Below are 20,640 nucleotides of genomic sequence, written 5' to 3' on the forward strand. Positions count from 1 at the left end.
CAGAGGCTGTTCCCCAAACCTATGCTGGAACATTTAGGAAGCCAAACACAGAACTGAGAGTGGGAGTGGAATGGAGATTTAACTGGAAGTTGAGGATCACCCTTATCGATTGAACAGCGGTTCTCTGCAAAATGATCACCCAATCTGCATTTACTGTCTCCAGTGATTAGGAGACCACACAGGTGCTTCATCTGGAAAGAGTGCTTAGACCTCTGGATAGTGGGAAGTGCCATGAAAAGGGGTGGCTGAATGTAATGATGTTGCTTCATGCGACAGCATTTATGTCACCTGGATCCCCCAGTCAAGGCATCCTCTCTGTCCCCTCCTCTCCTCACACTCTCTGTGACTGAAACCACATGAAGAGTCATTGACCTGTAAAGTTAACTCTACTTCTCTCTTTACAGATGCTGTCTGACTTGCTGAATGTTTCCAACACTTTCTGTTTTATTACCTCAAAGTGTTGGCATGAAATTCATGCCTGCATAGTTTCAGAAGAGCTATTAGAATTGGCTTAAAGGCTGGGCTAAAATGTTGGGCAGAGAGGAACTTGAGATAATCCATAAACACCCTTGCACTACATTTGCACAACATAAATTTTAGGCTGAGAGTTCTGACAGAAAATCTGACAATGAATTCATGGCTTTCTCTGTGTGTGGAACTTCTCCTACTTGTCCCTCTTCAAATGTTTTGATGTGATTTTAATTTGCAGTTTTCCATTTTAACAGAAATTTATTCTGCACAGATTAGTCTACATCAGTGCATTTGATCCGGAGAGAACAACTCGGAAACAAATTGCAGGTTTGGCAAGTTATTGTGTTAATGCACATTTTATTCCACTACTGATTAGAAGCCATTCCTGACAGTGGTGGGAACATAGATTTCTGGATTGATTAGCAGAGCAAGATCAGGAATTCTTTGAGTGTTCTAGTAAGGGGTGTGCCCAGTTGGGACTTTGGTACCTCAAGAGTTTAAATGTAGGAAGTAAGATGAAGAAGTTAGCAGATGACACTCAAAAAATGACAATATGGTTGAGAGTGAGGAGAGCTTCAGACTGGAGGAGGACATCGCTGGTCTGGTCAGCTGAGCAGAAATGTGGCGACTCAAACTTAATCCAGAAAAGTGTGAGGTGATGTATTTGGGGAAGTGCAATGAGGCAAGGGAATGGACAATGAATAGGAGGATATTGGGTGGTGTGAAGGAACAGAGGAATCTCGGGGATGTAGATTCATGGATTCTCACAGATATCTGGACCAGTGAAGGAAGTAATTAACAAGACATGGCAACATTCAAGTTAGTCATAGGATAGGCCACTCACCCCTCAAACCTGCTCCACCAGCTGCTAAGATCAAGGCTGATCTGTTTGTAACCACAATTCTGCATTCCCCCTACCACAGTAACCTTTCCCTCCCTTGCTTATCCTTGCAGGGATCTATCTACCTCTGCCTTATAAAAATTTAAAGACTGTTTCCACCACCATTTAAAGAGAGTCCCAGGGGCATGTGACCCTGCAAGAGAAAGAAATATTGCTTCATTTCTGTCTTAAATGGGTGACCCCTTATTTTTAAATAGAAGCCCCAGTTCTAGATTTCTCCCAAAAGAGCAAATTTACTCTTCATATCTCCCTTCCAAAACCCCTCAAGATTCTGTGAATTTTATAGAAGGCATACAGAATGCCTTCCATCATGAGCTAAGGCATAGAGTAGTTCTATTACAATGCTTGCTATGAAGCAGCTAGAGTTTGTGACTGCACAAAGAAGATGGAGGGGAAGTTGACGAGAATGTCACCAGGAACGTAATATCCTGGTTATGAGGAAAGATCGGATAGACTGGAGTTATTTTCTTTGGAACCAGGGACGACTGGGGAGCCCCATTTGAAATATATACTTTACAGTGGGGAACTTTAATTATCTCATTGTAAACTGGGATGGTAATCATGTTGGGGATTCAGGTTTGGTAGGGGAACATTCAGGAGATAGTGATCATAACATCAAAAGGTTTAGGTTAACTATGGAAAAGGAGACGGAGCAATCCAAAGTAAAAGTAATTAATTGGAGGAAGGATGACCTCAATGATGAGAGTGGAACTGTCCCAGGGAATTTGCAACCAAAGCAAACCTGTGACAGGACAATGAGGGAAAGGCAGTGGACATTGTCTACATGGACTTTAGCAAGGCCTTTGACAAAGTCTCACATGGGAGGCTGCTCCAGAAGGTTAAGTCACTTGGCATTCAGGATGCAGCAGCCAAATGGATTCAACATTGGCTTAACAGGAGAAGCCAGAGAGTGGTAGTGGATGGTTGTCTCTCTGACTGAAATCCTGTGACTAGTGGTGTGCCACAGGGATTGGTGCTGGGTCCATTCATGTTTATCATATTAATGATTTAGATGATAATGTGATAAACTGGGTCAGCAAATTTGTAGATGACACCAAGACTGGGGGTGTAGTGCACAACGAGGAAGGCTATCAAAGCTTGCAGTTGACCAGCTAGGAAAATGGGCTGAAAAATGGCAGATGGAATTTAATGCAGACAAGTGTGAGGTGTTGCACTTTGGGAGGACAAAACACAGTAGGACTTGCACAATGAATGGCAGGGCTCTGAGGTGTGCGGTAGAACAGAGGGACCTGGGAAGACAGATCCATAGTTCCTTGAAAGTGGAATCAAGAGTAGATAGGGTCACAAACAGAGCTTTTGGCACTTTGGCCTTCATAAATCAGGGCACTGAGTACAGGAGTTGGGATGTTATGTTGAAGAAAAAAACAAGATACTGGAGAAACTCAGCAGGTCAGGCAGCATCTGTGGAGAAAAGCGGATGGTCAACATTTCAGGTCAGGACCCTTCTTCAGGTCCTGCTGAGTTCTTCCAGCATCTTGTTGTTTTTTTCATTTAGATTCCAGCATCTGCAGTCTTTTGTTTCTCTATATTATATTGAAGTTGTACAAGACCTTGGTGAGGTTGGATTTAGAGTATTGTGTGCAGTTCTGGTCACCTACCTACAGGGAAGATATCAAAAAGCTTGAAAGAGTGCAGAGCAAATTTACAAGGATGTTGCTGGGACTTGAGGACCCGAGTTATAAGGAAAGGTTGAATAGGTTAGGACTTTATTCCCTGGAGTGCAGGAGAATGAGGGGAGATCTTATAAAGGTATACAAAATTATGAGGGGTATAGATAGGATGAATGCATACAGGGTTTTTCCCCTAAGGTTGGGTGAGAACAGAACTAGAGGACATAGGTTTAGAGTGAAAAGTAAAGTATATAAGGGAAATCTGAGGGGGAACTTCTTCACTCAGAGGGTGGTGCAAGTGTGGAACAAGCTGCCAGAGGAAGTGGTGGATGCAGGTTCAACTGTAACATTTAAGAGAAGTTTGGATAGATACATGGATGGGAGGGGTTTGGAGGGATATGGTCTGGGTGTAGGTAAATGGGACTTGTCAGAAGATCGGGTCACCATGGACTAGACGGGCTGAAGGGCCTGTTTCTGTGCTGTAGTACTCTATGACTCTGTTTAACCAAAAAATCTTCAAGGAAGAGATGGTTTGAATGTAGCTGAGGTATAATTCCATGGGGAAAACAAAGGACAAACTCCTCAAGGGCTCCCCAGAGAATGAAAGAGATACAGAAAAAGATACAGAGGAAGAGAAGGCTCCTTATGTCAAGTGTCAGGTTGTAAACACCAGTGAGAACCAGGGTGATTACAAAGGGTGATTCACATAGTGTATGAGAAAAGATTCCTGGCACGGTAGTGTAGGTAGGGCGTGACTATAGCGTAGCAGTTAGGGTAAAGCCATTGCAGCGCCAGGGACTTGGGTTTAATTCTGGTGGAAGAAGGCATTAGAAAAGTTGGCTTAATTTAAAGTAGGTAAGTCACCAGGATAGGATAGGAAACATCCTAGATTTTGAGGGAAGGACAGGAGGAAATTGTGGGAGAACCGACCATAATCTTTCAATGTTCTTTGGATATGGGGCTGGTGACAGATGACTGGGGGAGGAGTAAATTTTACTCCCTTGTTCAAAAAAGGGGTAAGGATAACCCCAGAACTACAGACCTGCCAGTTTAACCTCAGCAGTGGGAAATTCAGGACAGGATTAACAGTCACCTACTGAAAATGGATTAATTAAGGCAGGGCCAGCATGGATTTGTTAAGTGCAAATTGTGTTCAACTTATTTGATCGAATAGTTTGATGAGGTAACAGACACAGTTGATGAGGTCAATCCAGTCGACGTATACATGGACTTCCATAAAGCTTTTGATGAAGTGCCAAGTAGCACGGATAAGAAGCTGGCTATGTCACAGACAACAGGTAATGAAACTGGTGGATTGCTCTGGTGGAGAGCTGGAACAAGCATGATAGGCCAAGTAGCCTCCTCATTACTGTAACTGCCCTGTGATTGTATATAAACATTAGGGATCTAGAGAAACTAGGAAGGACATATTTTCTTGGAGAAGGGTTCAAAATCAGGTGGCAGAAATTTAAAGTAATTGGGAGAAGAATGAGAAGGGAGATGAGGATGTTTTTCAGGCGAGAGTACTGGGAGTTTGAACTCACTGTCTGACAGGGAGGTAGTGACAGAAACATTCACTATACTCAGTACGTGCCTGGACCTGCTGGAGCTGGGAGGTGGAATTAGTCTGGGGAGCTCTTTTACAACAACCAAATGGCCGTCTTCTTTGTCATAAATTTTCTTTGACTCTAACTTAGGATAGCATAAGACTACAATTGAATTGGTATTTGCTCCTTGTCTAACCAGGATAGAGCCACTGGTTGGGCCAGTCCTTGGACTGCAACTTTCTCTGGAGCCAAGTGAGAAGATCGTGGCTTCCAGTCCCGGGGCAAGTCCTCCTTGTTACAGTGTGGTTGGTCAATCATCAACAGTGATCAGAGTTATCGAATCACCGAGAGACACAGCACGGAAATAGGCCCACCAAGTCAGTTCCGGCCATCAACCACCTATTTACACTAATCTTACATTAATCCCATTTTATTCGCTCCATGTTCTCATCAACTCCACCCTGATTCTACCACTCACCTACTCAAGGGCCAATTCATGTACCATTCTGTATGCTTTGATTTTTTCTCTGTGACAAAGACCCCTGTACTGCATTATTGTGCTAAAGAACCAACTGCTGGAGGAACTCAGTGGGTCAAGACCCTGCACCTGGACTGAGAAGTGGAGCTAGGAGATGACCAATAGAAAGAAGAGACGGGGAGTGGTGAGGCAGGGCCTGTGGTGATAGGTGGACCGAGGAGTGGTGAAAGATGATGGGCAGATGAACCATGGTGGGGGGGGGGGGGGGGAAGAGAGGCTGAAGGTGGAGACAACTGGGAGGATGATAAGCAGGAACACAAAGGGCTACCAGTGCTACCAGTAAAGGAGGTGTTCATGGGAACTGTTAGGGGAAAGGTGAAGGATAATACTGTATTATGAAGTCTCTTCCAGAAGGTGAACTTGGTCCTGAGCTTCCATTACTGCAATTGGCATCTTGGAGGCTTGTGGCCCTCAAAAAATGTCAGACCATCTGAACACCCCTTCTCCCCTCAGGAGAAATGTTTGCTTCATCTTCTGTTTAAATAATGGCAGGTTCACTTCCATATACGGGCTGTTCCAATGTGCATGGGTGGGAGCCCAGAATCCTGAACACGGGCTGGAATAGTGATGTTTGTAAACCTCCGCCACACTGACGCACTCCCCTCGCAGTCCGCCCAGCTCAGAGTGAATCATACATCATAGAACAGTGATGAAAGTTAATTTCATTATTATTTGATTAAACTCCATTAATTTAAATGCATGAATTGTTTCTATGTTTGTGCATGTGTTTTTTTCAAAGTTACAATTTGTAATCATTTTGAAAAGTAATTTTTTGTTACTTTTATTTTTGAATAGTTCTTAAGTATTTTGAATGTCTGGTAGATGTAGAGCGTCTTCAAGCTGAGTGAGTGGGCAAGAATTTGGCAGATGGAGTATGATGTGGGGTGCACCTAACATAAAAGTAAAGTGTTTGTTAAATGGTGAGAGATTGGGTAGTGCTGATGTTCACAGGGATCTGGGTGTGCTTGTACACAAGTCACTGAGGCCCAACAATGCAAGTGCAGCAAGCGATTAGGAGGGCAAATGTTATGGTGGTCTTTATTACCAGAGGATTTATTAGAGGAGTGAGGAAGTATGATTGCAATTGAGTAAGGCCTCAGTGAGAATGAACCTGGGACTGCATGCATTTGTGGTCTGCTTACCTATGAAAGGGTACACCTGGCCTGGAGAGAGTTCATTGAAGATTCACTCAACTGGTTCCAGGGATGGCAAAAAGGAACATGTTCCAAGGCAGATACCCAGTGATCTTGGGCATGGGCCAGTCAAGTGAAAGTCCACCAATGCAAAGTAATGTAGTAAGATGCACAGATAAAGGTTACAGTGAGGAAATCAGAGGGAGTATATCAACCTGTATAACAGAGAAAGAACGTGGACTATATCAAAGAAATAAAGTGTTTCAATGAAGAGCGTGCGGAGTGTGGAATGGTGTTGAAATGAGGAGGGATGTTTCAAAGCTACTGTCAGGACCGTGGTCTATGTCTGAGTGTGTCATAGTGAAAGGTGCAGAATGTGTTGCTGTGTGTCAGCAAAGAATGGAACAGTATTCAACAAGGGCATGTATAGGCTGGTGAGTCTAAAATCAGTGGTAGGGAAATTACTGGAAAAAGTTCAGAGCAACAGGATTAATCAAAGACAGCCTAGCTTCAAGGGGAGACCTTGTATGAATTCAGTTTGACTGAATTTATTTTGAAAAGGTAACTAAAGTGTGTTAATGAGGCTAGTGCAGTTGATGTGGTTTATTTGGTTTTCAGTAAGGCCCTTGACAAGATTCTACATTGGAAACTGGTCCAAAAGGTTAGAGCCCATAGGATCCAAGGCAATCTGATAAATTGGTTCCAAAACTGGCTTGGTGATAGGAGGTAGCAGATGATGGTGAGGGTTGTTTTAGTGACTGGAGAGTGACCAGTGGTCTACCACAGTGATCTGTGCTGGGACCCTTGCTGTTTGTTGTATTCATTAAGGATTTGTAAATGAATGTAAAATGCAGGTTCTAAGTTTGTCGGTGACATGGAAATTGTTGCTGTTGTTGATAGTGAGGACGATAGTGTTAGATTATAGAATAATATTGATTAGCTGATAAATTGGACAGAGCAAGGATAGATGAAATTTAATTCTAATAAGCATGAAGTGATGCAGTTTGAGAGAACTAATAAGGGTAGGACACATACGGTGAATGGTAGGGCTGTAAGGAATATTAAGGAACAGAGGGACTTTGGTCTTGAGACAACCGCAAGACATACATCAGGCTACTGTTTATTGATTACAGTTTGGCGTTCATCACCATCATTCCCTTAGTAATAATAACCAAGCTTCAAAACCTGGTCCTCTGTGCCTCCCCCTGCAACTGGATCCTCGACTTCCTTATAGGAAGACCACAGTCAGTGTGGATCAGTAATAACATCTCCTCCTCACTGACTATCAACACAGGTGAAAGGATATATGCTAAGCCCACTGTTCTACTCTCTCTACACTCATGACTGTGTGGCTAAGCACAGGTCAAACGCCATCTATAAGTTCACCGATGACACCACTGTTGTTGGTAGAATCTCTGATGGCGACAAGGATTCATACAGGACTGAGATCAGCTGGTTGAGTGGTGTCGCAACAACAACCTCGCACTCAACATCAGCGAGACCAAGGAACTGATTGTGGACTTCAGGAAGGGGAAGTCAGGAGAACACGCAGCAGTCCTCATTGAGGGGTCAACGGTGGAAAGGTTGAGCAGCTTCAAGTTCCTGGGTGTCAACATCTCAAAGGATCTATCCCGGACCAAACACATTGATGCAATCATGAAGAAGGCAAGCCAACAGCTCTACTTTGTTAGGAGTTTGAGGATATTTGGTATATAACCAAAGACTCTTGCAAATTTCTATAGATGTATGGTGGAGAGCATTTTGACTGGTTGCATCACAGCCTGGATGGAGCCTCTAATGCACAGGATTGCAAGAGGCTGCAGAGGGCTGTAGACTCAGCCAGCTCCATCATGGACACAACCCTCCCCACCATCAAGGACATCTCCAATAGGCGGTGCTTCAAGAAGGTGGTATCCATCATTAAGGAACCTCACCATCTGGGACATGCCCTCTTCTCACTACTACCATCAGGGAGGAGGTACAGGAGCCTGAAGACCCACACTCAATGATTCAGGAGCTGCTTCTTCCCCTCTGCCATCAGACTTCGGAATGATCCATGAAGCCATGAACACTACCTCATTACTCTTTTATTCGCACTATTTATGTATTTTTGTAATTTATAGATTTTTAGGTCTTTGCACTGCACTGCTGCCTCAAAACAACAAATTTCATGTCATATGTCGGAGATAATAAACCCGATTCTGATTCTTGGTGTACAAGTCCATGGATTCCTGAAGGTGGCAGCACAGGTAGATAAGATGATAAGATAGACAAGATAAGCATTCAGTGATACTTGCTTTCATTGGCTGGGGTACAGAATATTAAAACCAGGGGAGGTGTGTGTGTTATGATACAATTTTACAAAACACTGTTTAGGCCGCACTTGGGGTACTGTGTACAATTCTGGTCTCCACATGATAGGGAGGATGTGGTTGTATTAAAGAGGTTACAGAGGATACTTACAGGATCTCGCTTGCAATGAAACATTTCAGTTAAGAGGATGGAGTGGATAGGTTAGGTTTGTCTTCCTTAGAACAGAGGAGGCTGAGGGGAGAGCTGATAGAGGTGTATAAAATTATGAGAGGGCGGGCATGGTAGTGTGGTGGTTAGCATAACACTATTACAGCGCCAGCAACCCAGGTTCAATTCCTGCCACTGTCTGTACGTTCTCCCCGTGTCTGCGTGGGTTTCCTCTGGGTGCTCCGGTTTCCTCCCACATTCCAAAAGAAGTACGGGTTAGGAAGTTCTGGGCATGTTATGTTGGCACCAGAAGCGTGGCGACACTTACGGGCTGCCCCAGAACACTCTACGCAAACATGTATTTCGCCGTGTGTGTGTGTGTGTGTGTGTGTGTGTGTGTGTGTGTGTGTGTGTGTATGTGTGTGTGTGTGTGTGTGTGTGTGTGTGTATGTCGATGTACATGTGACTAATAAAGAAATCTTATCTAGGATAGATAGAGAGAAACGTTTCCCCATGGGAGAGGTGTCTGAGACCAGAGGGCATAATGTTAATGTAATGGGTTGGAGATTTAAAGGGAATCTGAGGAAGAATTTTTCCCCAGAGGATGGTTAGAATTTGGGACGCAGCTGGGTGGTGAAGACTCACAACATCTCAGTGTTCAGATGACCACTTTCAAATGCTGACGAAGAAGTTTATGGCTGAGTGGTGAGAGATGGGATTAGTGGCCAGCACAGATACTGTGGGCTAAAGGGCCTGTTCCTGTGCTCTATAAGTCTCTGCAGTACTAAGTAATGTTGCAGTGAGTGTTAGGCCTATCAAAGGGAATTTTCCTGGAAGGTAGGGAGTGTCACACCAGAACATTATGGGAATAAGTGGACAGGAGGGAGATCAGGTGAGTGGATGCCTTTTATCCTTCAGGTTATGAAGTACATTTGATGTCTAACCTGAGTACTTACTGCTCTACAGATTACTATGAGGCATTATTTCACAGATTACACACGCAGTACCAGGAGATGCCTGTAATGGGATTGCTGCTGATGTATTCAAACCACTACATCCACCTGCTTGAGGTAAGTACACCAGGATCAGACAAGGCATGGTCAGTCCTAGCCCAGGACATTCAGAAAACATCTGGGAGCTGGTGTCGAGACTGGGAGAACTGTCTTGTCGACAGGTCAAGACGCTTCCTGACGTAGCCATAGTCAATGAGACTGCCCTGACAGACAATTCACCAGACACCTCAAACACGGTTCCAGGGTACATCCTGAACCACACAAAGGACAGACCTACTAGTGACGTTATGTCATGTTGGAGGGAACACCTCTGGTGTACATGTGGGGGGGAACACCACTGGTGTACATGTGGGGGGAACACCTCTGGTGTACATGTGGGAGGGAACACCACTGGTGTACATGTGGGTGGGTACATGTGGGGGGAAAACCACTGGTGTACATGTGGGGGGGAGCTCCTCTGGTATACATGTGGGGGGAACCCCAGTAGTGTAAATGTGGGGGGAACACTTCTGGTGTACATGTGGGGGGAACACCAGAGGTGTAAATGTGGGGAGGAACACCTCTGTTGTTCATGTGGGGGTAGACACCAGTGGTGTAAATGTGGGGGGGACACGTCTGGTGTACATGTGGGGGGAACCCCAGTAGTGTAAATGTGGGAGGGGAACACCACTGGTGTACATGTGGGGGTTAACACCACTGGTGTGCATGTGGGGGGAACACCACTGGTGTACATGTGGGAGGAACTCCTCTGATGTACATGTGGGAGATTCACATGAGGGTCAATGACACTTTCCTCAATGAGTCCCCCACCCTTAACATCCTGGGGCTCACCATTTACGAGGAAGTCCACTAGACCAGAGTAGGTCAGAGATTGGGTAACCAGCAGTAAGGATGATTTACTTACTAACACCCTAAGGTCTTGCCACCATCCATCAGGCACATGTCAGGGCTGAGATGGATTACTCACCACGTGCCTGGATGTGCAGCTCCAACAAGCTCAAGAAGCTCAAGATAATCAGCTTGATTGGCAGCCCACCCACCTCCCTCTCCATGTACTGACAACTGTCTTTCTCTGGTTACTTCCAGTCTTCCATTGATATGCTTTATTCTATTATCCGGGATCTTGCCAACCCATTGCCTGAAGAAAGGTGAGTGTTCCTTGTCCCCATCTCTTTCTGTGTAATATTGAGTTGAATGAACTGCTGATGAATATTTATATTCAGGTATTGAAACAGCCCTGAGTAACGCCTGGATGTTTCAAATACAACAACTCAAAGCTGGGCTACATGTTTCCCAGCACTCCATTTTGTCCCACCAAACCCCAAACCCCAAGCCCACAATGCTCAATGGAGGGGTCCACTCTCACCAACCCAACTCCCTACCACCCCCTACCACACCCAATCCAATACCCTGCCCCCCGATCCCATGCCTTACCCCAGCTCTAACCACTGCTGTGTCTTAACCATCTCCCCGACCTCCCCTTCTCTGAGCATTCTGTCCCCAGCAGTGGTCTCACCTTCGTGCCCCTCCACCCACACCTCAATGAGATCTGGCCCTAATGTGATGTCAAGCTCTTATTCTGTTATCTCTGCAGGAATCCTTACCCCTCACTGATAATCCTTTCTCCTGTTTCAACACTCCCCTACCACTGGCTACTCCTTCTGGCCTCTTACCCTCATTTTCATTTCCAATTGCCAATGTGACATCAACCACCTAGACTTCTCCACTCCCCTCACCTACTCCAACATCACTCCCTCTAAACACATAGCTCTCTGCTCACTTTCCAATCCCAGCCTTGTCATTAAACCCGCAGACATGGGGACTGCTGTTGTGTTCTGGCAGACTGACCTCTACCTTGCAGACCACAACGACACCTCTTCATACCTTCTTCTGGAAAATGACCTCACTAATGAACACCAGCCACCATCTCCTGGACCATTACAGCTCTCATCACATCAGGGGATCTCCCGTCCACATCCTGATAGTGCCCCAACCCTGCAATGCCCACTTCTGTCTCTTCCCTAAGATCCATAAACAAATCTGCCCTGGTAAATCCATTGTTTCTGCCTGCCCTTGATCATTTCTTTATAACTTGACTCCTCCTGTCTCCCCTTGTCCAGTCCCTGCCCTCCACCATTTCACTAACTTCTCATTTCCCACTGCCTCACCTTCACCATGGGACAAGATAGGTCACCAGTCCCGATACACCTCCATCCCCCATCAAGAAGGCCATCCATTTCTTTCTTAAACAAAGACGCAAACAACTCCTCTCCCTGCCCCCACCAACGCCCTCATCCACTTGGCAGAACCTCAACAATTTCACTTACGATTCCTCACACTTTCTTCAGACCAAAGAGGTAGGCATGGACATTCTCATGGGCCCTCTCTATGCCTGCCTATTTGTTTCCTACATGGAGTAGTCCTTGTTCCAAGCCTATTCCAGCAAAATTCCCCACCCCCACTAACTCTTTCTTTGCTACATCTACGACTGCATTGGTGCTGCCTTCTGCACATGTGTAGAACTCATCAATTTCATCATTTTCACAGCCAGCTTCCTCCCCCTCCTCAAATTCACCTTGACCATCTCTGACACTTCTCTCTCTTTTCTGGATCTCTCTGTCTTCACCTCAGGAGACAGACCTGCCACTGACATCTTCTGTAAGCCCACTGACTCCTCCTCCTACCCTGCTTCCTGTAAGGACACTATCCATTTCCCTCATTTTCTCCATTTCCACCACATCTGTTCCCAGGATGAAGCCTTCTGCTATCGAGCTTCTGAAATGTCCTTCGTCTGTAAAAGTGTAGCTTCCCCTCTACCATAGTTGATGGACCCCTCACATGTACTTCCTCCATTTCCCACATGTCAGCTCTGATCCCTCCCCAGACAGCACAGAGATGGAGTTCCTTGGACCTTACTTTTCACTCCATCAGCCTCCATATACAGCATATCATCCTTCGCCGTTTCCATCAGCTCCAACTCAACCCCACCACCAGTCACAACCTCCCCCTACACACACCCTCCCCCCCCCAATTTTCTGCTTTCCACAGGGACTGCTCTGTCCGTGACTCCCTGGTCTGCTCATCCCTTCCCACCCACCCTTCCCTGTCTCTTGGCACTTTCTGCTGCAACCATAGGAGGTGTAACACCTGCCCCTTCACCTCCTCCCTCGTCACTATCCAGGGACCTAAACAGTCCCTCCAGGTGAGGCAGAGATTCACCTGCACCTCTTCCAACCTGGTCTACTGCATTCGGTGCTCACAGTGTGGCCTGCTCTACATCAGTGAGACCCAGCGCAGACTAGGCGACTTGTTGACAGAGCACCTGTGCTCTGTCCCCAACAGACATCTCGAGCTTCCAGTTACATGTCATTTTATCTGTCCTCCCCACTCCCACATTGACCTATCTATCCTCGGCCTTCTCCGTTTCTAGGTAGAGGCAAAATACAAATTGGAAAAGCAACGTCTCATATTCTGCAGTTTCTGATATCGTTTCTCCAGTTCTCACCTCCCCCGTCACTCAGACAGCATGCTGAGGCTCCTCACTCTGAGTTTCCTGTCACTCTGTAATGCCCTGAGCTTGGGGCCCTTACTTCCACCCTCAGCATTCTTTCCAGAGAATGGCAAGAACCCACAGACCAAGAAGAATGGTTCAGAAGGAGAGTGACTCTCCCGTCGATCTACTTTGGATGGGTTCTGAATCCAAACATACAACCCTCTGTTACACACAATCCTGTCACACACAATCCCTGTTACACATAGACCCACTCCCTGCCACACACAGGCCGACCCTGTCACACAGAGACCCCTGGGTTTAACACTGCTCCTGCCCTGAGCTCCATTACAGCAAGTGTTGATTTGGATAGATGACCCGATCTGTGGGATGACTTTGGGCATGGTTGCCTTTGGCCTTCCAGCCTTAAGCTGATATATATTATTGCTGTTCATCTGAAGGGACCTCCTCCTTTTCTACCTGTAGGCTGGCTCAGTCAGACATCAAGATCCTTGTACTGTCTCACAACATCCCAGACCGCCTGTATCGCCAGTGGCTGCAGCGACCAATAAACATGCCTGTCACATTGATGATGGATACTTCTGAGATGGAACCGGTGGAGAAGCTGGTCCCTGAGTGCCTGGCTCTTCTGCTAAAGCTTGGAAATTTTATCCTGCAAAATCCAAAGGTCAGTTTCAATCCAGCGTCCTGATACTGAATTAGTCCCATTGTCCAAAGGATGGCTCTATTCTTGTGAAATTACAGCCATCTCCACTGGAAGTCCACTCTTAAACCTTCTATTGATCAATACACAAGGAGCAGGGATTGTACTTGTGGGTCACTGACTGCGGACACTGCCATTCTCCATATGGGGGAAACACTGCATAGAAGTAGACCTCATGTACAGAGTACTACCTTGTCATATACAACAGCCAACCAGGTTCCAGGACTGGGAATGGTACTGTTGCATTATCTCTCTCACGTACCAATAAATTCACCCAAGTGGAATCAGGAACAGCAATCACAGAGTCACAGAGTATTACAGCATGGAAACAGGCCCCCGAGAGCAGGGGATAGACTCAGGAGATGAGGGGAGGGCACTAGTGGTCCACACAGAAGGGAACGTGATCTTATTGGCATAGAAGGAGGTTGTTCAGTCCATGAAATCCATGCTGGACCTGTGTACAGCAGTCCAATCAATCCCAGTGCCTTACAGCCCAGCAACAATTCTCTCTTGACCTTGTTTCCACCACCTTTACCGCAGCGAACTCCAGAATACTGCATACATTCTCCGTGTATCTTTTTCCTCTCACGTTGAATTCTTGCCCCATGGTCCTTGGTCCCTCTGTTCTTCAAAACAATCTCTCTCTAGTTACCCCCAAAAGAATGTGGGAGTCACAAAATGCAGCAGGAAAAACTCGCATTCATTTGCCTAGATTCTTCACACTTTTTTCCATGCTCTTTTGTCTATATTCTCACCCTCCAACTGCTCCCATTTACTCATTTACCAGGTAACCTTATTTATAACTTATCTCCGTGGTCACCCCAGTGTTACTCTATCAGAGACATTCCTGTCCTTCACTTCTTTACTAGGCTTTGATGAAGGGTCTTTTACCTGAAATATTAACTCTGTTTCTCTTCCCATAGATCTACCTGACCTGCTGAGTATTTCCAGTATCTGAGCTGTTTTGATATTCATGGTCTCCTTCTGTGTCATATAAGAAATTCAAATCCAGGCTGATTTGCTTAAGAGGTCCATTTTCCTCCAGGCGACTACTAATCCTGTGCCAGGTCAAAGTTTCTAAACTGACCCATCTGTAGATCTGGGCTTATCCTTACCCATTTTTTGAACAACAGTCACATCCCTTCAATAATCTGTCACCACCCCCATATCCAAAGAACATTGAAAGATTATGGTCGGTTCTCCTGCCATTTCCTCCTGTCCTTCCCTCAAAATCTAGGATGTTTTCTACCCGATCCTGGTGACTTACCTACTTTAAGTTAAGCCAACTTTTCTAATACCTCCCCCCTTCCCGCCCCCATGCATCAGTACTTAATGTATTGAGTGTCTCAATTCTCTCCTTCACAATTACTTTGGAAGCCCCCTCTTCCCTGGGGAAGACAGACACAAAGTTCTCATTTAGTACCTTACACTACCTTCAGCATCTATGTGCAAGTTCCCATTTTTGTCTTTAACCATCCCCACTCCTCCTCTATGTTCACCTTTTACTGTGCATATTTGCACGGTTGTGGATTCCCATTTATTTATGTTGGCAGGGAATCTTTTCTCATACACTGTGCATCTCTCCTTTGTAATCAGCCTAGTTCTCACTGGTGTTTACAACTTGACATTTGTCACAAGCAGCTTCTCTTGCTTTATCTTCCTCTGTATCTCTTTCATTCTCCAGGGAGCCCTGATATGTTTGTCCTTCATTTGCTACTCATTGGATGTGCCTCAGCTGCACTCAAACCATCTCTTCCTTGAAGATTATTTGGTTAAATATTGTTCTGTTATAGTTTTGATTTGGTTGTAATTCCCTGGGCCAGATCCACTCTCGTCCATTCAGATCATTCTTCCTCCAATTCATTACTTTTACTTTGGATTGCTCCATCTCCTTTTCTATAGTTAATCTAAACCTTCTGATGTTATGATCATGATCTCCTGAATGTTCCCCTACCAAAACCTAGTGCACTTGTCCCATCTCGTTGGTGCTGGATGTCTTAAAAGGTATGAAGCTAGACAAATCTCCAGGGGACCAGCCTAACCATGTACATCCAAGAACACTATAGAAGGCTAGAAAAGAAATTGCAAGAGCCCTGGCTGAGATATTTGCATCAACGTTAGCCATGGGTAAGGTACCAGTAAACTGGAGGGTAGTGAATGTTGTGCCTTTATTTAAGAAGGGGGCAAAGAAAAAGCTGGGAATATAGACCAATAAGTCTAACAACTGTGGTAGGTAAGTTACCTGAGAGAGTTCTGAGGGATAAGACATATGTATATCTGGAAAGACAGGGGTTTATTAGGGATAGTCAATATAGCTTTGTGTATGAATGTACGAGCTTGATTGAGTTTTTTGATGATGTGACCAAAAAGTCAATGAGGGCAGGGCGGTAGACATGGTTTATATGGACTTCAGTAAGGCCTTTGATAAGGTTCAACATGGGAGGCTGCTCTGGAAGGTCAGATTGCATGGGATCCAGGGAGAGATGGTTAATTGGATACACACTTGGCTTGATATAAAGTGCAGAGGGTGATGGTGGAAGATTGTTTCTCGGACTGGAGGCCCGTGACTCAGGGGTCCATTGTTGTTTGTCATCTATATCAATGATTTGGATAAGAATATACAAAACATGGTTAGTAAGTTTGCAGATGACACTAAAACATGTTGTGTAGTGGACAATGAAGAAGGTTATCAAAAATTACAGAGAGATCTTGATCAACTGAGTAAGTGAGCCACGGAATGACAAATAGAGTTTAATTCAGATAAGTGCGACTTTCACAGTAAACGGCAAGGCCCTGGGGAGTGTTACAGAACAGAGGGACCTTGGAATGCAAGTACATGGTTCCCTGAAAGTGGAGTGACAGGTAGACAGGGTGTTGAAGAAGGCTTTTGGCACACTTGTCTTCATCTGTCAGGGCACTGAATATAAAAGTTGGGAGGTCATGGTGCACTTGTACAGGACATTGGTAAGGCTGCACTTGGAGTATTGTGTTCAGTTTTGGTTGCCCTGCTATAGGAAGGATGTTATTAAACTGGAAAGTGTGCAGAAAAAATTTACAAGGATGTTGTCAGGACTTGAGGGACTAAGTTATAGGAAGAGGTTGGACAGGCTAAGACTTTATTCCTTGGAGCGTAGGAGACCTAGAGGTGATCTTATAGAGGTGTATAAAATCATGATGTTCATAGATAGGGTGAATGCACTCAGTCTTTTTCCCAGGGTTGGGGAATCAAAAAGTCATTGGTTTAAGGTGAGAGGGGAAAGGTTTAATAGGAACTTGAAAGGTCACTTTTTTACATAGGTGTTGGTGTGTATGTGGAATGAGCTGCCACAGGAAGTGGTTGAGGCAGGTACAAGAACAACTTTCAAAAGACAGTTGGACAGGTACATGGACGGGAAAGGTCTAGAAGGTTATGAGCCAAACACTGGCAAAGGAGACTAGCTTGGATGGGGCATCTCAGTTGACATGGACCAGTTGGGCTGTTCCCATGCTGTATAAATCTGTGACTTATGAACTCATCCCCAGGACCAGGTCCAGCAATGGCTCCTTCCTCACCAACTGCTCTGGAAAATTATCCTGGACACATTTTAGAAACTCTTCATCTCTCTGCTCCCAACGTTTACATCTTGGTTTTATACTGGGTTAATTAAAGTCCCCCATTACAGCTAATCTCTGGTGCTTGTAGGTCTCCGCAATCTCCCTGCACATTTGCTGCTGTCTATCTCTCCCACTGGCCGGTGACTTATGGAACACTCCCAGCAGGATAGTGCAGTGGTTTTCAAAATGGGGCTCGTGAACTTTGGGCATGTCACGGATCGCTCGAGAATGGGTCACCAAAAGTGATTTTACTGCTGGCTCAACCCTGTGCAGGAGAGATCGGCCTTCACCATTTCCTTTTGCATTTTCACCTTTAATTTTACTTTATCATTTCCCTTTCTGTGAAGGAGATCCCGTTCTCTCTGAGGGTTGTGACTCCATCCCAGAGGCTGTGGAGGTGGAGTTACTGAAGGCAGAGTCAGGCAGATAGTTGAATGACAAGGGAGTCAAGGGGTATGTGCAGAGTGGGAAAATGATGCCAAGGTTGCACCAGCCAACTCCAACTTCTGTTTCTTGTCTTACCCTAGTGCACAGAATATTTCATGAAATCAGGTGAAATCACTGTAAACCCAGCACCACAATGGGTTCATGCACTAAAACAGGACCTGGTTGTCTTGAACAGACCCTCACCCAGTTTACCTCAGCCTGGAATACTGCTGCTCACCAACGACTAATGGGCATCATCCCGTAAAGGCGCCCTCCCCATGACAGTGATGTCAGCCCCTGAGGGGCTCTCGGATTTTCACTGAGGGACATCAAAGTCCCGGTGTGGGGAACAGAAGACCTGTCTGAGCAACCGGAAGATCCTGGTAGTTCAGGAGTGAGAATCATTGTACAATGGAGCAAAATGAAAGGAATTTCATGGTCTCAAAGGACAGGCCAGTGCTATATGGACCTTCAGCCCACCAAGTCCCTGCTGACCATTTACACTAATCCCATTTTATTCTCCCCACTGTCCCATCACCTCCTCCAGGCCTCAGACATCCCTCCCCACCCACACTCAGAGTAAGTTATAGCAGCCAACTAACCTTCCAACCCACACATATTTTAGGGAACTGGAGAATCTGGAGGAAGCCCACATTGTCACAGGGGGAACAGTGTAAACTCCACACATACCTTGGTCAGGATTGAACCAGGGTCTCTGGAACTGTGAGGCAGTGGCTCTACCAGCTGCACCAGTGTACTCATCAGTAAGACTAGGGGTGTCACTAGGGGGGGGATGATGATTTCAATGGAGCACACTTCTGCCTGGGCTCATTGCCCACCTCCCTTCCCCTGAAATTACCTTCACTGAGACCAGAAGTGAACTTGTTTGGTCAGACAGTCCAGGAGTTGAATGGTGAAGTCCTGAGTGGTGGCCCAGATGGTGAACGAGTCCTCACTGAGACCCCCCCTTTGTTTTCCCATATCCCTCTGGCCCCATTACCCCTTCTCTTTCCCCTCCCCTGTCCTCACGACCTGCCCATCACCCACACCTTCCTCCCTTTGGTTCCCTATCTCCTTCCCATTATTCCATGGTCTACTGTCTTCTCCTATCAGATTCCATCTTCTTCAGCCCTTTGCCTCTTCCACCTATCAACTTCCAGCTTCTCACATCAATCCCACTCCCCCCCCATCTACCTACTTTCCCCCTCTCACCTGAATTCACCTATCACCTGCCAGCTCATTCTCCTCCCCCTCCCCCCACCCCTTTTATTCTGGCTTCTGCCTCTGTTCTTTCCAGTCCTGATGAAAGTCTCGGCCCAAAACACCGACTGTTCATTTCCCTCCAAAGATGCTGCCTGACCTGCTGAGTTGTGTGTGTTGCTCCTCACTGAGACAGGTTGCAACTAGTAGTGTCCCGATTGTCTGACGTTAGGGATGCAATTATTCAGGGTGTTTTCACTTAGCTGGTGGATGGAACATACCCAATCCTGGGAATGACACAGAGGCATTACCTTGAAGAGATAGCAACAGATCTGGTGAGTGTGTAGAACTGTGGTAAATGGATTTCATTATGACTAAATACAAAGTCATTCCCTTTTATTGTATAAAGAACAGAACATTGAATTTTGTAAATGGTGAAAATCCAGAAGTAGTTGAGGTCCAGAAGGGGTTGGGGGAAGGCAGGGCAGGAAGTCAAGAAAGCCTAGGACATTGGATGTTCCCTGTGGGGTTTGGGAACATAAGGAACAGGAGAAAGACCAGACTAGGTGGCTCATCGAGCCTGCTCCACCACTTAATAAGTTCATGGCTGATCCAATCTTGGCCTTAACACCACTCCCACACCCTCACTTCTAACCTCTTGACTCCCTGATAGTTCGAGTATCTGTCAATCTCTGCCTTGGGAACCTGATCCACAGCCCTCTGGGAATGAGAACTCCAAAGACACTTGACTCTCTGAGTGAAGATATTCTTCCCCATCACTGTTTCCTTTTATACCTCTTTCTTGTCAGTCCTTTCAACTGAGACATCAATTTCTTTATCATGTTCCTTAAAGTTTATGTAAAAAGCCAGTGTACAGTTAACAATGGCCATTCTCTGCTTCATCATATAGAAGACCATCACCAAACCAAATCTCTCTGTGTCTGATGAAGTCCGCCACTTGATCATCAAGGAGAACACCATCAAGTCTCTTTGTGGCAGCTCTGAGCTCATGACTCCACAGAAGTTCCTCGAGTATTATGAGAAATCTATGCATGTTGTCCTAGATTCAGGTAGAGTTTACCTTGGCCGTGGCTGTGAACTTGGAGATGAATGAAACAGCAGAAAAAGCTCTGCTATCAATTGATGGAAGGCATTGTAGAACAGAACATTTAGAATTGGGGAAGGAGGGGAGAGGATTATTTGATCAATAAATTACCAGTTCATAAAAGATAAACAAAGGGTCAAGGCAGTGAGCCTTGTTAGAAGCCACAGACGGACTATTGAGATAAATAGTCACACAATGCAGTATTAAATGAAATGTCCTTGTTAGCCAGAGCCCTAAGATCAAGGATGACTTACTTGCCCTCTGTGGGTTCTGAGGTGTCTGATACAGTCAATGTGGGAATTACTGACTTGTCCAATTTAGGGGCAGGTGGTCGTTGATTGGCCTGGTAGTCGGATAGTTCATGAGGTGGTGCGCTGCTTACGTAGGGCTGCTGTGTCTTCGATGCA

The 20,640-nt window shown here is 45.6% G+C and overlaps 1 protein-coding gene across 1 annotated transcript; it reads left to right on the plus strand.

The window, feature by feature from the left end:
• The first annotated feature begins 1,024 nt into the window (after positions 1-1,024).
• LOC127573325 (testis-expressed protein 47-like) lies at positions 1,025-20,242 on the plus strand. The gene is made up of 6 exons (XM_052021401.1): positions 1,025-1,075; positions 4,178-4,301; positions 9,648-9,751; positions 10,781-10,842; positions 13,671-13,872; positions 20,039-20,242. The coding sequence occupies exons 1-6, from the start codon at positions 1,025-1,027 to the stop codon at positions 20,240-20,242; spliced, it is 747 nt and encodes a 248-aa protein (XP_051877361.1).
• Positions 20,243-20,640: the final 398 nt, after the last annotated feature.

The sequence above is a fragment of the Pristis pectinata genome, chromosome 8 (genome assembly GCF_009764475.1).
Source record: "Pristis pectinata isolate sPriPec2 chromosome 8, sPriPec2.1.pri, whole genome shotgun sequence".
Lineage (NCBI taxonomy): Eukaryota > Metazoa > Chordata > Chondrichthyes > Rhinopristiformes > Pristidae > Pristis > Pristis pectinata.